The 14,447-nt window shown below is 40.6% G+C and overlaps 1 protein-coding gene and 1 long non-coding RNA gene across 2 annotated transcripts in view; one reads left to right on the top strand and one right to left on the bottom strand.

Moving 5' to 3' along the window:
• The window catches only part of LOC113441953 (tubulin-specific chaperone cofactor E-like protein), a 75,751-nt gene extending 61,982 nt beyond the window's left edge, over positions 1-13,769 (top strand). Inside the window, exons 19-31 of the mRNA XM_087939156.1 lie at positions 808-1,369; positions 2,843-3,042; positions 7,115-7,498; positions 7,775-8,061; positions 9,314-9,594; positions 9,967-10,077; positions 10,156-10,358; positions 10,865-11,028; positions 11,627-11,875; positions 11,982-12,144; positions 12,520-12,607; positions 12,713-12,829; positions 12,976-13,769. Coding sequence (XP_087795282.1) covers positions 808-1,369; positions 2,843-3,042; positions 7,115-7,498; positions 7,775-8,061; positions 9,314-9,594; positions 9,967-10,077; positions 10,156-10,358; positions 10,865-11,028; positions 11,627-11,875; positions 11,982-12,144; positions 12,520-12,607; positions 12,713-12,829; positions 12,976-13,076 — 2,910 coding nt within the window. The 3' untranslated portion in view covers positions 13,077-13,769. The remainder of the gene's footprint in view (positions 1-807; positions 1,370-2,842; positions 3,043-7,114; positions 7,499-7,774; positions 8,062-9,313; positions 9,595-9,966; positions 10,078-10,155; positions 10,359-10,864; positions 11,029-11,626; positions 11,876-11,981; positions 12,145-12,519; positions 12,608-12,712; positions 12,830-12,975) is intronic.
• LOC148125063 (uncharacterized) overlaps positions 1-14,447 on the bottom strand; it is a 558,115-nt gene that overhangs the window by 192,791 nt on the left and 350,877 nt on the right. The window lies entirely within an intron of this gene.

Below are 14,447 nucleotides of genomic sequence, written 5' to 3'. Positions count from 1 at the left end.
CAGACCAATTAATTTTGGGGTTTAACGTGTGAAGATAGAAAGTCCACCAGGTTGAATTGGACTTTGTGGCCTCCTCTTGATCCTGTCTGTGTAATTTTCTGTTTATTATTATCTTTTAGTGGGTTTACTTTTTAATTTTCCTGTCTAGCCTTGGTTTTCCCAATGGCATTTCTTCTCAGTATTAATCAGGTCTGACCTTGCTTGGTTGTCCAGGATCTCGCTGTGTTCAAGTGATGCAAACTGAACTGGATTTTTAACCTGACTATAAGAAAATCCTGCAGAGATATGGAGACCTTGCCAAAAATAGGCAGTAAGCGTCTCCTGTGGAGTGAGGGTTTAAACCTGGGGTTCCTACGTCAGCTGGTCTTTCTTCGAAGCAAAAACGGTATTGGGATTTAAGAGCTGACCAGCTGCTGTAAAGCTGATGCAGTGTAAGGCTGATGCAATGAAGATGAATCAGCATTGCTTTTGCCGGTTGTAGACTAAGAAGGGGGTCCACAGAAATTTTACCACTTTAAAAGGTGTTTATATAAGGCAACCATTAGAGGGTGTATCTCTCTCTTCTTGTTCCTGTATCAATTGCAGAGTTCTCCGTGTAGAGTTCAGAAGATTGATTGCTTGTCAGGTATTTGCCTACCACGTATATTTCTGTATATGTCTTGTATATAAACCACTGTTAATGTCTAAGCCTCTGTGTGATGTGTTTTGCTCCTGGGTTGTCTCACAATAGTAGTCATGCTGCAAACGCTGACAGCATGCCTCCTTCAACTGCTCTCTTTCACTGACTTTCCTTGTGCCTTTTTGCAGATCAACAAGGAACGTCTTTACTTGCCATTGAAGCTGGGCCAAGGGAAGATCAACATATTCACCTTCGGCTTCCACATCATTATAGAGACCGATTTTGGGCTGAAGGTGGTGTATGACTGGAGGACCTTCCTCTCCATCACAATTCCACGGAACCTCCAAAATAGCACATATGGCCTTTGCGGGAGATACAATGGCAACCCTGAGGATGATCTTCAGACCTCTGGTGGCTTTGTGGTCTCCAGCATTAATGAGTTTGGCCACAGCTGGGCCAAGCGGGACCCTTTTTGCCAGGCTGGCTGTGGTGATAGGTGCCCAACCTGTCGTAAGGTAGAAGGCTTCTGGAAGCCTCAGCAGCTGTGCAGTTTGATTCCTAGCAAGAGTGGTGTCTTCTCCAGGTGTCACAGTAAGGTCAACCCAGCCTTCTTCTACAAGAACTGCTTATTTGACACCTGCATTGATGGTGGAGCAGTGCAGACAGCTTGCAGCTGGCTGCAAAATTATGCCAGCACTTGCCAAACCCAGGGGATAGCAGTCACGGGCTGGAGGAACTTCACCTCATGCTGTGAGTAGCTTCTTCTTCTTCTTCTTCTTCTTCTTCTTCTTCTTCTTCTTCTTCTTCTTCTTCTTCTTCTTCTTCTTCTTCTTCTTCTTCTTCTTCTTCTTCTTCTTCTTCTTCTTCTTCTTCTTCTTCTTCTTCTTCTTCTTCTTCTTCTTCTTCTTCTTCTCCTTCTCCTTCTCCTTCTCCTTCTCCTTCTCCTTCTTCTTCTTCTTCTTCTCTCCATTTTAAAATAAGATTTCTTTTTATCATTAGGAGTTCTGTTTATATTCCACTGATGGGTTTCTGCTCATCTTCCCAAGGCAGTCATTCTTCATTTGTCACATGCAGATGTTATTAATTTATGCAAGTGAAGGGAAAGTGTGTGCAATTTTTGCAAAGAGCCTCTCCTGTCAATAAGTTACCATGTTTTGTTCAATTATTCGTCTCATAAATGAAGACGCAAAGTGTCTTAGACAGGCCGACCGTCTGGCAAATCCATTGAAAAGTTGTTTTCCTCACTAATCAGATTTACAAATTAAATTAGGATCTTTTTTGGTCTGCAAATTGACAGCCTCCATCAGCCTTGCTCCTTCCACTAGGGGATTCATTAACGGCCCTGAGAAAAATGGAGATGGGCAGAAGAGAAAAGCTTTGCAATTAGGCATTTATCCACTCATCTCGGCCCTTTTGGAAGACTGGGAGGTTCTTCAAATTGTCTCTTTGGACAGAGAAAGGGAACAGGTTTTTGAGAAAGCCACAGTGATGTTTTGAGAGCAGTGTGGCATTCAAATGTGCAGGGATTTGTTTGTGGTTTCTGGACAGAGGCTTTGGTTTTGATACAGCTCAGAAATTCCTTGTTCAAACACAGAGGTATTTTTTTAGAGTTAGAGAGGTGGTTTCAAAAAAGGAGTAAGAGTGGTTGAACCCTTGCTATCAAGTTCTCTTTCTCTACCCATCTCTCTCCCTCCCTCTCTCTCCCTCCCCCCCTCTCTCTTTTTTTTATCCCTGGGGTTGATGAAATGGGGAGTAAACATCACCTCCGAAGGTAAGATTTGACCTCAGGCCTGCCACAGAAGGACAGTCAGGGCAGTCAACATGGACAACTCCTTCATATTGCCTCCAACTAACCACTTTCTTCAGACATTGTAGTTTAAAGACATTATCTCCAAACCAAAAACCATCTTTCCTGTTCAGGTTGTTTCTACATAACAGGCCAATTTTTACTAAACCACAGACAATTCTAGTTGCTCATTCTTAGCTCTCCAGGTCCAGAGGAATCTTTGCCCATCGGTTGTATGTGCCAGTAAGTATGTTATCCTAATCTACCTTGGGTAGATGGCTTTCAAGACTCTCAATCGTCCTAACCAAAATGTTTCTCTGGATTTAAGCTCCTTGGGTCTATTGTGTCATAGAGAGGTATATGGCTTCACCATGTTAATAAATGACTTGCAGACCGAGATGCACCCATGTTAAGAAACTTTGTCCTTTGCGTCCTAGCGGTCAGTTGTCCTCCCAACAGCCACTACGAAAGCTGCGTGAGCGTCTGCCAGCCTCGTTGTGCTGCCATCCGGCTGAAAAGTGGCTGCAACCATTATTGCGTGGAAGGATGTCAGTGCGATCCAGGCTACGTTCTCAATGGTAAAAGCTGCATTCTTCCTCACAACTGTGGCTGTTACTCAGATGGAAAATATTACGAGGTAAGCCCAGGGTGTCAAAATAGGGTCTTGGGCTGTGAGGATGTTCTGAGTCAGCCATTGGAGGCCTGGGAGATAGTGTTGCCAAAGCAGAGAAGAGGTGAAACATGGATCTCTTTAAGGGATAACAGCATTGCACAAATGCCATGGTTCGGTATTAAGCATTCGCCCAATGGCACTGGAAGATCCAATATTTTGAAAACTGGTCTCATTTCTTTTTGTCTAAAAGACAATATTGGCAGTGAGATGCTGGAAGAACATCAGCCAAATAAACCCCTAAATAGAATCAGTCTCAAAATCAGGATTTCATGTCTGGAATACATTAAGGGCGAACATTTTTCTGTAGCATGTCCTGAGTAGCATCCATTATGAGTATTAAGTGTGGGTGTACAGTCTACACGAATTCTTCCTATTATTGCAATAGATATGGTCCATAAAGATTACAACAACAATATACGAAAGAGCTATTTTTGTTTAAAAAAGAAACTCGTTATGTGAAATTCTCCCCTAAGCTTCCTTTGCTTGGTAATGATGCATTTCTAAATTGTAAATCTGTGCAGCTTAGTGGCTGCTCTTTTCTTGTGCCCTTGGTTTTTATTTTTATTTTTAGGAGATATAAGGATCCATTTGCTTTTACGCTATTATCTCACTTTCTTTAGCATCCAAATTCTTTAGCATCCAAATGACCTTTAGCATCCAAATGACCTTTAGCATCCAAATCAGGAAGCTCACTCCTTCTTATTGAAGGAAACATCCTCATTTATATTTATCCAAACAACCACAATGAACAAAAAAGGAGAAGATGAGAAGCCTTGTAGAATTTGTGCAAATTATAGTGTCTTTCTGCCCTTAAACTGCCTGTGGGATTGCATAGCAAATAGATCCTAAAGAGGAAGAAAGCAAAGAATGTCGTTGGCCAGTCGTTGTTTCAACAATAATGCTCCGTAATAGGTTGGCTTTGGGGGAAGTAAACACTGTTCTTTAGGGAATTGGGTTCACAGGGCTTTAAAAAGGGATTTTGTTTTCTGCAGATAATTTTCAGGGACTATGATTCCTTCCCACCACCACCCCTTCCTCTACATTGCCGGTCAATATTGCTGCCAGGTTCAGCCTCCCTTCAGTGATCTCATAAAAGACAATTGTGGAATAATGCACTGGGAGCACCTATGAAGGACACGGTATCAGTTTAGCATCAGTTTCAATCTCACAATGCAGTGAAACCAGTTCTCGATAATGGGGTGATACTTTCAGCCCTTTTTTTTCTCAAGGAAGGGAGGGAAATATGAGAAGACAGTACCTTTGTCATGTTCTCAGCATGCCTTGCTGACCCCACAGGAGATCCTTCCCTGTCATTACTGATTTCTGATTCCCCACAATTTACTCTTGCAGGTTAGAGAAGCCATAAATTTATAGAAAAGACATTTCATTTGCAGAGGCAAACTAATAAATGAGAGACAAAGAGGATTAATCAAGGTGAAAAATGATTTGTGAGTAGGTTTTATTTTGACATGGGGGATATCAAATGTTATTTCTGAGTTAGTCATCAATCTAGTGATTATTTTTCAATGGGATAAGTTGATATTTCTTGGTTCTCATCCCTGGAAATTATTTACCTTGTCTTATACCGTATCTACTAGAGATCAATCCCTGTCAGTTTTCCAGTTTCATTCACAAGGCTTTTCCTCCACTACCCTGTCTTCTCTTCCTTTTCATTTTTTGCTTCGGCTTATTTATGTGTATAGTTTTCCCCAGGAGGCACGTTTTTCTATCCTAAAGTATTAATTTGTATACCTATTCTAACCAAAATTCCACATTCTTTTATGCTTTCTAGTATGGCATTGATATATTTATTGCATCGTATCAAGGATGCTGCTAATCTAAGCAAGGCAATAATGGGCCACAATCTGACCAAATAGTTTTCCATGTTTGGAGAAGATGTCTTGGGTTAAAAATTAGCATATCCCCTTTTTATTTGGGAAATGCTAAATGATATGAGACAGCTTAGAAACGTTGCCAAGGAATAAGTAGGTTTCTTTGAAATAGTCTTTAGTTTCCTGTCTTTGTTATTTTGAAAAGACAGGAAGCTAAAGACTACTTCTAAGAAACTACTAAGAAACCTAAGTTTAAGAAAAACCAGGCTGTTCCCATCTAACAGTTGGATAAAGCCACTGTGAAGAATCATTTCTGATGCCAGTTTTGCTTTTCTACTTTCCTGTACTTGGCTTTTTACATCCCAAGTAAAAGAAAAAATAGTAGCTAGATTTATTTGACGAGTCTGAGCTCTTGGTCTCTATTATGCTATAAATCTGATAATGAAAGAATGGAATGCAATGTGTCCTGCTCTGCAAAGCTACACTTCAGCAGTCAAAAGGCTACTGGTATCACTATTCTTTGGAGGAGTGGTCAGAAATGTTGCTATGGGAACTCTACCTTTGAATTTCTTTCCTTTTACAGGATATGAGCATAACAGGCCAAGGACACCAGTCAGGAACTTTTCAAAAGTCTTTTGGTCTGCCATAATTAATTAGGCCTCTAAGGCAGATATGCATTTTAAAACAAGATCCCAAAGAGGAAATGTTGCTTTAGTAGGTTGATCTCAACCATTACTTTGTAGTAAACTGTGATTTATGGTTGCATTAAACCACAGATTATTCTAGGATTTCAAACTTTTTAATCTTACCTTTCAGGGTAATGGGTTACATAAAACATAGCATATTATGTTTGGATGCAACAGCAAACCATAGCATGCTAAAAATTCAGAAATAAGTTTTCATGTTGCAGCAGCCAAAATGTGGATGAAGAAAAGAATAAATGTGTAAAATTAAGGCTCTAAGCTTTTCTCTCACATCTTGCCAAATCTCTCTCTGGTGATGTAGCTGAACACACACTGCATATCAGAAATGAGATGATACGCTGAACATGTTTCATCTGACCTGTTTCTACATCGGTTTGCTGCTGTCACCAAATGACAAACAAAATGTTTGAATGTATCTGAATAGGGAACTGAAATGGGTTATTATCTTGAAAATCCAGTATTATTATACATCTGTTGCCCTATAGAAAAAAGACATTTTGAAGAGAATTATATTGACCTAAACCCCACAGATTTTCATTTGCCAAGTGCCTAGAACTTCCGACAAGAGAGCATGTTAGGCTGTCCACTAAGAAATGCTCTACACGGCCTCCCTCTCCTGGTGAAAAATAAACTTTTCGAGGAGCCAGCTGGTTCCTGCATGGCTCCACAATGCAGCTAGCTTGATGAACTGCAAAAAGATTTGGTAGTTAGGCTACTGTCTGATTCTCAAAGGAAAAAAAACTGTATTTAGTTCACTGTGGTTGACGATTGTTCATTGTGTATATGAATTGCATGTATCATATTATATTATCTAACTAAAATGCTTTAACTGAGGCCAGGAAGAACTGTATATTGAAACACCAACACAATGGAACAAACATTTATCTCACACTGGTCCTGCTAATCAGCAGCAGACACTTGGCAGTGGAATTAAAATATAATGTTCTCTGCACAGAAAGTGTGCGCGTGTAGGTTTGCATGCATGAATGCTGCTTTCTCTTCAAATAAATATATATATATAAAGAAATCACAATTATAAAATCAACCAGACTATCCAGCTATAAGCAAATATGTTATTGCTGGACAAGGCAAAGAATTGGAATAAGTGCTCCAATGGAGCAAGAAGCAAAATAAAATAAATGAAATTGCAGCAAAACAAACACAGAATGCCATGGACAGGTGAAGTCTCTGTAGGTCAAGCTCAGCAAGGGAGGCACAGAAATGGCATCCAGTCAGACGTCAAACCTTTCCAGAGGCTCTGAGCCATGAGGACCACTTGGGAAGCACATTCCTTAGGTCTGCTGACATGGCCCATAAGACCACATCTTGGTAGATGTTTGACATATTTGTCAGCAGAACAGGGCAGGAGCCCCAGAGATGGGCTTTGGATCCTTGTTCCATTTTCCAGGATGTTTGGTGGAGCTTTAGAGATGTTGCTTTCAACTCTTGGAAGAACTGTTTGCATCCTGTCTACCTTTCCCTCCTCCCCCTTTTGTGCAGCCTAAGCAGCTTTTCTGGAACAGCGACTGCACCCGCCGTTGCCGTTGCTTTCGACGAAACCTGATCCAGTGCGACCCTCGGCAGTGTAAATCCGATGAGGAATGCGCCCTGCAGAATGGAGTCCGGGGTTGCTTCAGCATGAAGAGCTCCTACTGCATTGCTGCAGGAGGAGGGGTCTTCCGCACATTTGATGGTGCCTTCCTCCACTTCCCTGCCAACTGTGCCTTCGTCCTCTCCACTATCTGCCAAAAGCTCCCCGACATCTCCTTCCAGCTCATCATCAATTTTGATAAGTGGACTTATCCCAACTTGACCATAATTTCACCAGTTTACTTTTATATTAATGAGGAGCAGATTCTTATCAGCGATCGAAATACAATTAAGGTACAGCATCAAGTCATTAAGAAGCTGTTGGACTGGGGTGCAGCCACTTCTGGGGGTGGGTGGCTTGAGGCTGGTCAGTAGTCTCCCAATTTTGTCAATCATTTTGCCAATGTTTGAGATGCCAGCAAAGCAAGCAGAACGGCACAGAAGGAGGGTTTGGGTTATGCATGACCCAAAGCCAGACTTCCAAACTTGGCTTTAGAAAGGAGTCTACTCTGCTTAAAAAGGGTAGGATGGGCATCTTACAGACTAAAGTATTTTTACCTCCACAATTAGGTAAATGGGACATCAGTGAGCATTCCTTTTGTGACTGGTTTGTCAACCAAAATCTACAGCCTGGAAGGTTTCCTGGTCATAGACACAAGCCCAGATATCCAGATCCACTACAATGGGTTCAACATTATCAAAATTGCCATTAGTGAACGCTTGCAAAACAAAGTTTGTGGGCTTTGTGGAAATTTTAATGGAGATTACACTGATGATTATGTCACCCTCCGAGGAAAGCCAGTCGTCAGCAGCGTGTTCCTGGCCCAGAGCTGGAAAACCAATGGCATGCAGAAGAGGTAACGGGTGGGGCCAAGTGAGTGATACGTCCAGAAGAACTCATTCATTTTTCTAGCTGCATCAGCCACATATTGTCCCTTCTGTGGGCTGTCAGGGACCACATTTAAAAGTAGTTTACGATGTGCTTTTAATTAATCACTGCACAGAGGAAGAAGACATCAATGATACTTTGCATGGGCCCATTTGGGAAGTTGGGTAGAGACATCAGTGTGAAGAATTGCTGGAAAAAGTTGGTGGTGAGGGGAGTATCTTCTTTATGGCATTTCAGCAGTTAAATTTTGCAGCAAACAATTCTACCAACTTCTGTTATAGGTTTAGATGGGCACTGAAAGACTCACAGTTGCATTGGTACTCCTATCATGCTCTGCCAACTCTAGAAAGAACGAACAAAATCCAGGCCTCTTGCAATAACTGGAAGAATGTAGAGAATCCAATTGCTAGTTCCTTTTCCATAAATTGTTTTGATTTTATTTCTGCTTTCAAAGGCTAGAAAGGATGTGTCAAATAGTTATGATGCCCAAAGGCACTTCTGTGTCCAAAGAGCTAACCTTTGACAGCTGTTAATTGAAGACAGGAACTGAAAACCCATACATTTAGGAAAGGGTTAGAGTTTAAGCAACTGACCCACATCAGAATAACTCAAAGCTGGCCATGTGTCATATTCAGTCAAAACCTCTGTTGTCTTTTCTGTTGAGAGCAGCTAATGGCCAATAGGAATGGATGAAAACATACTGGTACTGGAAACAATTCCTTACCAGACCATGACATTGTGATTACACTGATGTTGTGGAAAACCATGCTTTATTTAACAATAGTTTGGTGAATAAAACAAAGTTAGCTGTAATGGTATTTGGAATGAGTTTGGGAGATGGAGACGAACAGCCAGGGCAAACAGGTAAGAGGCAGATTAGCCCAGCAGGAAAGAGAAGAAACAGTCCCCAGTTTCTTGGATGTAAACACCACATGGGAGAAATGTGGTTTCAGACTTGCAAAATTGCTGTCAGCCTCATGAAGTCGTCCAGATAGGGTTCCTTCTGAGACATTTGCTACATCCACATGCCTATTGAGAGCTAAACTGCCTCTTACCCAGTCATAGCCCTGGCTATATGGTTCTTCCCTGTCTCTTAAGATTATTCCCATATACTATTTCATTGGTGGAATATAAACCACATGCTAAGTTAAAAATAATGGTTCTACAAACCACTATTGTTATTTCCTTCTTGTTTGTAATTTTTGTGTTTATGATTCCAGTTGCAATGAGCTCCAGTATTCACAATATGCTGCCGCTTGTGACAACGTTCAAATCCAAATCCTGCAGAGTGACAGCTACTGCCTCAGGCTCACTGATATGAAAGGTTTCTTCCAGCCTTGTTATGGACTGCTGGACCCATTGCCTTTTTATGAATCATGCTTTCTTGATGGCTGCTACAATCAGAAGAAGTATCAGCTCTGTGGCTCCTTAGCAGCATATGGGGAGGCCTGTCGTTCCTTTGGGATCCTCAGTACAGAGTGGATTGAGAAGGAAAATTGCTGTAAGCAAGCGTGTCTTAGTAGTTTAGTCCTTCTTTACAGAGTTTCTTCACTGCATTTCCCTCAGCAGAGAGTAAAAGAATATAAATATGGTCATATTTGGTGTGGGAGTGTCTTCTTGCCATGGTTTTCACCATGAATGCTTCCTTGATTGCTAGCACAATAAAGGTTTCCCCCACTGGAGAGAAACAGAAAATGTTTTATCAGGGGAAGAAGCCTTTGAAGATATGGTAGGGAATATCAGTACAGGTGATTATTTTTTTCTGCTTAGACTTTGCATCCTATCTTTCAAGGAAATCTCTGAAAAAAAGGAACATAAAATAAATCAGTTACCCTTGTCTGTTTCCCACCCGCACCTTTTTATCTTTTTTTAGCAGGAGTGGTTGAAGATCCCTGCATGGGAGCAGATTGCCCCAACAGAACTTGTGATGTAGACAACGATGGAGAACTGTGCGGCTGCATTGAACCTCCTACCTATGGAAACAGTGAGTACCCTACAAATAGATCCTGATAAGAAATGTCCTATGAGGTTTCTGTGGTAACCCTCTTCCTTCTTCTCACAGACACACATGATATTCTAGATGCTGAGGTGACCTGCAAAGCTGCCCTAATGGAGGTGTCCATCTCAAAGTGCAAGCTGTTCCAACTGGGTTTTGAAAGGGAAGGTGTCCGCATCAATGATCGCCGTTGTCCTGGCATTGAAGGCGAAGATTTCATCTCCTTCCAGATCAACAACACCAAGGGCAATTGTGGAAACATCGTACAGGTCAGAATGATTGAGGAACAATGGGCTTATTTTCCCCCTTCTGGCACTTGGATTTTTATTAAAGCTTCTGGATTAGCTTCATTTGCATCTTGCGGTGGAAGTTGTTTTCATTGCTGTAGTCAGAACTTCATAAACATTTAATATTTTGCAATGTTTCCTTTATGATAAAATTAGCAATATGAATAGAAACTTACAACACCCAAAATACCATCACTGGCAAATTTGGGACTTTGCCATTAGCCCTTTATTTCTTGGGCATGGATGTCTACATGTCTGACTTCCCTTTCTTCTTAGTTAAATGAAATAATTGGTCATGACAAGTTCCCTCTGGATTAGAGATCTTTTCTTAGCTAGTCATCTCAATTCCATTTGATTAGATTAAAAAATGAAGTTTGCAGCATAAATTTGAGACTGTAAGACAATCCAGGATCTAAGGAAATAACTATATCATTAGGCAGGTTGTTTTCCTAAGTATGTACATTTTTTTTCTCCTCTTCATACTGTAGTCTAACAGCACCCACATTATGTATAAAAACACAGTCTGGATTGAAAGTGCAAACAACACTGGAAATATCATTACTCGAGACAGGACCATCAATGTTGAATTTTCCTGTGCATATGAGCTTGACATTAAAATTTCTTTGGATTCTGTTGTGAGACCAATGCTCAGGTAAGAAAAAGTGTTGACTCTTCGGGCATTCTGAAGTAATGAAGAATTGGATGAAGGGATTCCATTATCTCATGGATTTTATTTGGAGGTGTGCAGCTGACTGAGATTGTAGGAGTTGAAATCCAAAGTTCTGACACAATGTAAACATTAGGATTTTTTTTTAGAAAATAAAACCAATTGCTGTAGCTCTTGCTTTATTTATTCCCTTGAAGAAAGATCTTTTATTTTCTGAGTTTGATCCAGTTCTTTAAAAAATATTTCCCTTACTGTCGATTATAGCAATAACATCTGGTTTTGTCTGTTATCCTCTTTAACAAAATGGTGACATCCAAAATAAATTACTTCCAAGCATTAGTTTTGTAATTTTTGGAAATGTTTTAATTGATTGCCAATTATATAGTTAATATTTTATTAAGTTTGGTAATGCTTAATTCTGGTAATAGGGTATAAATAAAGGTCAAAGATGGAAATAAATTAAATGAATCAATAACTCTAATAACCCAAATTTATTAGTTTTAAATTCTCAAACAGCAGACTTGTCCCAATGGTGTTTTTTGTGTGTAAGTTATTTTCTTCCCACCTGCTTCTTTCTTTGTAGTGTCATTAATCTAACTGTGCCTACAAAGGAAGGCAGTTTCACTACCAAAATGGCCCTATATAAAAATTCATCCTATAAGCATCCCTACAGGCAAGGAGAAGTTGTGCTAACCACGCGTGATGTATTGTACGTTGGTGTCTTTGTGCTGGGAGCAGATTCCACTCACCTCATCCTCACACTGAACAAATGTTATGCAACACCATCAAGAGACAGCAATGACAAGCTCAGATATTTCATCATTGAAGAAGGGTGAGCTACGCTTTTTCAGTGCCCAGTGTTCGAAATTCCAGAAAAAAAGCTTGTCAGTTCTTGGGTGTTCTGCAGGAAGTAATCAATGCATTCCTGTTTCTTGCAGTTGTCAGAATATAAAGGATAATACTATTGGAATTGAGGAGAATGGGGTCTCCCTCACCTGCCGTTTTCATGTTACTGTTTTCAAATTCATTGGAGATTATGATGAGGTTCATTTGCACTGTGCGGTCTCGCTCTGTGATTCGGAAAGATACTCATGTAAAATAGTAAGTGGTGTAAACTCCAGATGCAGTTCACATCAATGTGCTATTTAAGGCTGTCCTAAAAATGGTAATCTGTCTCACAGCTGATCAAAAAGTTGATTTTTGAAAGACAGTATATTTTAAAATGCATGTACTTCAAATACAACTTTAATGATAGGGACCAGCAACTTTTGCTTTATAGCTCAGAGGTTTGGTTAAATACTTTAATCTTGTATATGATTAAGGTGCCTATTTTATCCCTTTGGCTCTCTGGTCCCTGGTTGTCTATTCTTAAAAATTGTTAATGACAAATCATGCAAAGTACAATATATGTTTTCAAGCCAACAGAAGTTATGTACCACAGAAGCATTTCTATCTCTTTCTTTTTGGTTCAATCAGAATTGTCCACAGAATACCCGGAGGGCCAATGATTATTCCAAAAATCTCAATGAGCAAATCATTTCTGTGGGACCAATCAGAAGAAAACGTAAGTGTGATGTTTCTCCATTCAGAAATCTGGATCAATTTTACAGTATAGATGCAGGATTAAACAGATTGTTTTTTTTTTTTAATTTTGACTTGTGCCTTTTAGGCCTAGATTGGTGTGAAGACAATGGAGGCTGTGAACAGATATGCACAAGCCAGGTGGATGGGCCACTCTGCAGCTGCGTAACTGGAACCTTGCAGAAAGATGGCAAGAGCTGTCGAGGTGAATGAACTCTTTTTCAAGGACTGACAGAAATTTCCTCGGGTGTTTATACAGACGACAGAAACTGCATGTTTCTGACTGAAGTTTATATTATTTTTAAAACATGCAGCTTAAATATTCATTGTCTCTTCTACTTTTCTTTGCAGCAACCAGCTCTTCAACTGAGGCTCAAGCCAGGCTGTTTCTGCTCCTTGTCAGCCAGTTGTTCTTATGGTGTAATCTTTCTCAGTCCAGCCCAGCTACATAGTTTATCGAAGTACTGGAATTTGCTATAACCTCCTAGGTCCCTATAAACATGTACAACTCTGAACCTGCAATCCACGTGACTGTCCAACACCATTTGTAATGACAGATTTTTGTCTGTTACAGCACTGGTGTTATTGGCCTCTTTAAATGGTATTAACGAAGTTGTAAAAATGTTAACAGGGCATCACATTCTTCTGAACTATCAGGAGATCTGCAAGTTGAATATCCAGTAATTGATTGTTTGTCTTCCCAAGAGTCCAGTTTTGTCTTCATATTTACCAAAATCTGTGTAATCTGAATTATTAAATTTTGCAGGAAACATCTGGGCAGCTTGGCTACTTTCTGAACTTAGGATGAGGAGGGAAAGTAAGAGGCAAGAGTAGCTGTTGGATGTCCTGGATTTAACATCCTGAAGTTTGCTTTATAAGCCATTCATTGCTGAGTTTAAATCGCCGTAGAGCTATTTCTTTTATTCACATCTTAACGAATTCTGCCCATCCAACAGTTGGTAACCAACCTTCCCTCAGAAGACTAAAAAAATCAACAGCTGGGAGAAAACCTTTGACATGCCCTGAAATGTTACAATTACATTATAGCCATTTTTGCTGGGTTTTTTTTTTTTTTTTGTATGAACACATTTTTACTCTTTGAATTTAACTTCTTTCTTCTAGATGTTTGCTGGTGTAATTTTAAAATAATTAAACATGGGGAACAAGATCTTGTTTCCTGGCAGCCTTCTATTTTGTGAAGTTTGCTTATATTTGGGACTAGGGCAAAACACTTGTAGTATAGCTAGGCATGTTTTTTTTTTCTTGACATGCCAGTTCAAAAAAACAAAATAGAATATTCTCTGCTGTAAATATTTGGAAAACTTGTTGATTTGAATTCCACCACTGGTGCCAACCCAAGGAAGGTGAAACTCGAGAACTTTGTATCACCAAAAACGCAAGATAGTGGAGGCGTTGGGAGCCAATGGAAAGGCCTGCCTTCTTTCTCTCCGTTTTCTTGTCACCTCCACGAGCCCAAGACGGCTCCCTCTCCTCGCCTTTTACCTCAGAGAGCACCCAACCCGAATGGAGGAACCAGTTCGGGCGGGGGTGGTGGTGGTGGTGCTGGTTATGACGGGGAGGCGTACCTAATCCCGTCCCGCCGGGATCAGTCAGGGAACAGGCGGCCTAACCCTCCCGCTCTTTTCTGAGGTAAATCAATTCACCCGCTTCTTCGGAGGTAAATCAATTCACCTCATCCTCGCTGTGGTAAACTTAACCACCACGACGACGCTCGGTCACTCCGCCCACCCCACCCCACCCCCACGCCTCTGAACCCGCCCCCCGCATTCCTCATAGGCTCGCCTCACGCCGAGGCTCCCGCT

Source organism: Pseudonaja textilis, chromosome 9 (genome assembly GCF_049901715.1).
Source record: "Pseudonaja textilis isolate UNSWEBS1 chromosome 9, rPseTex1.2, whole genome shotgun sequence".
Lineage (NCBI taxonomy): Eukaryota > Metazoa > Chordata > Lepidosauria > Squamata > Elapidae > Pseudonaja > Pseudonaja textilis.
Note: the sequence above shows the minus strand (reverse complement) of the source record. Positions and strands in the feature narration are given on the sequence as shown.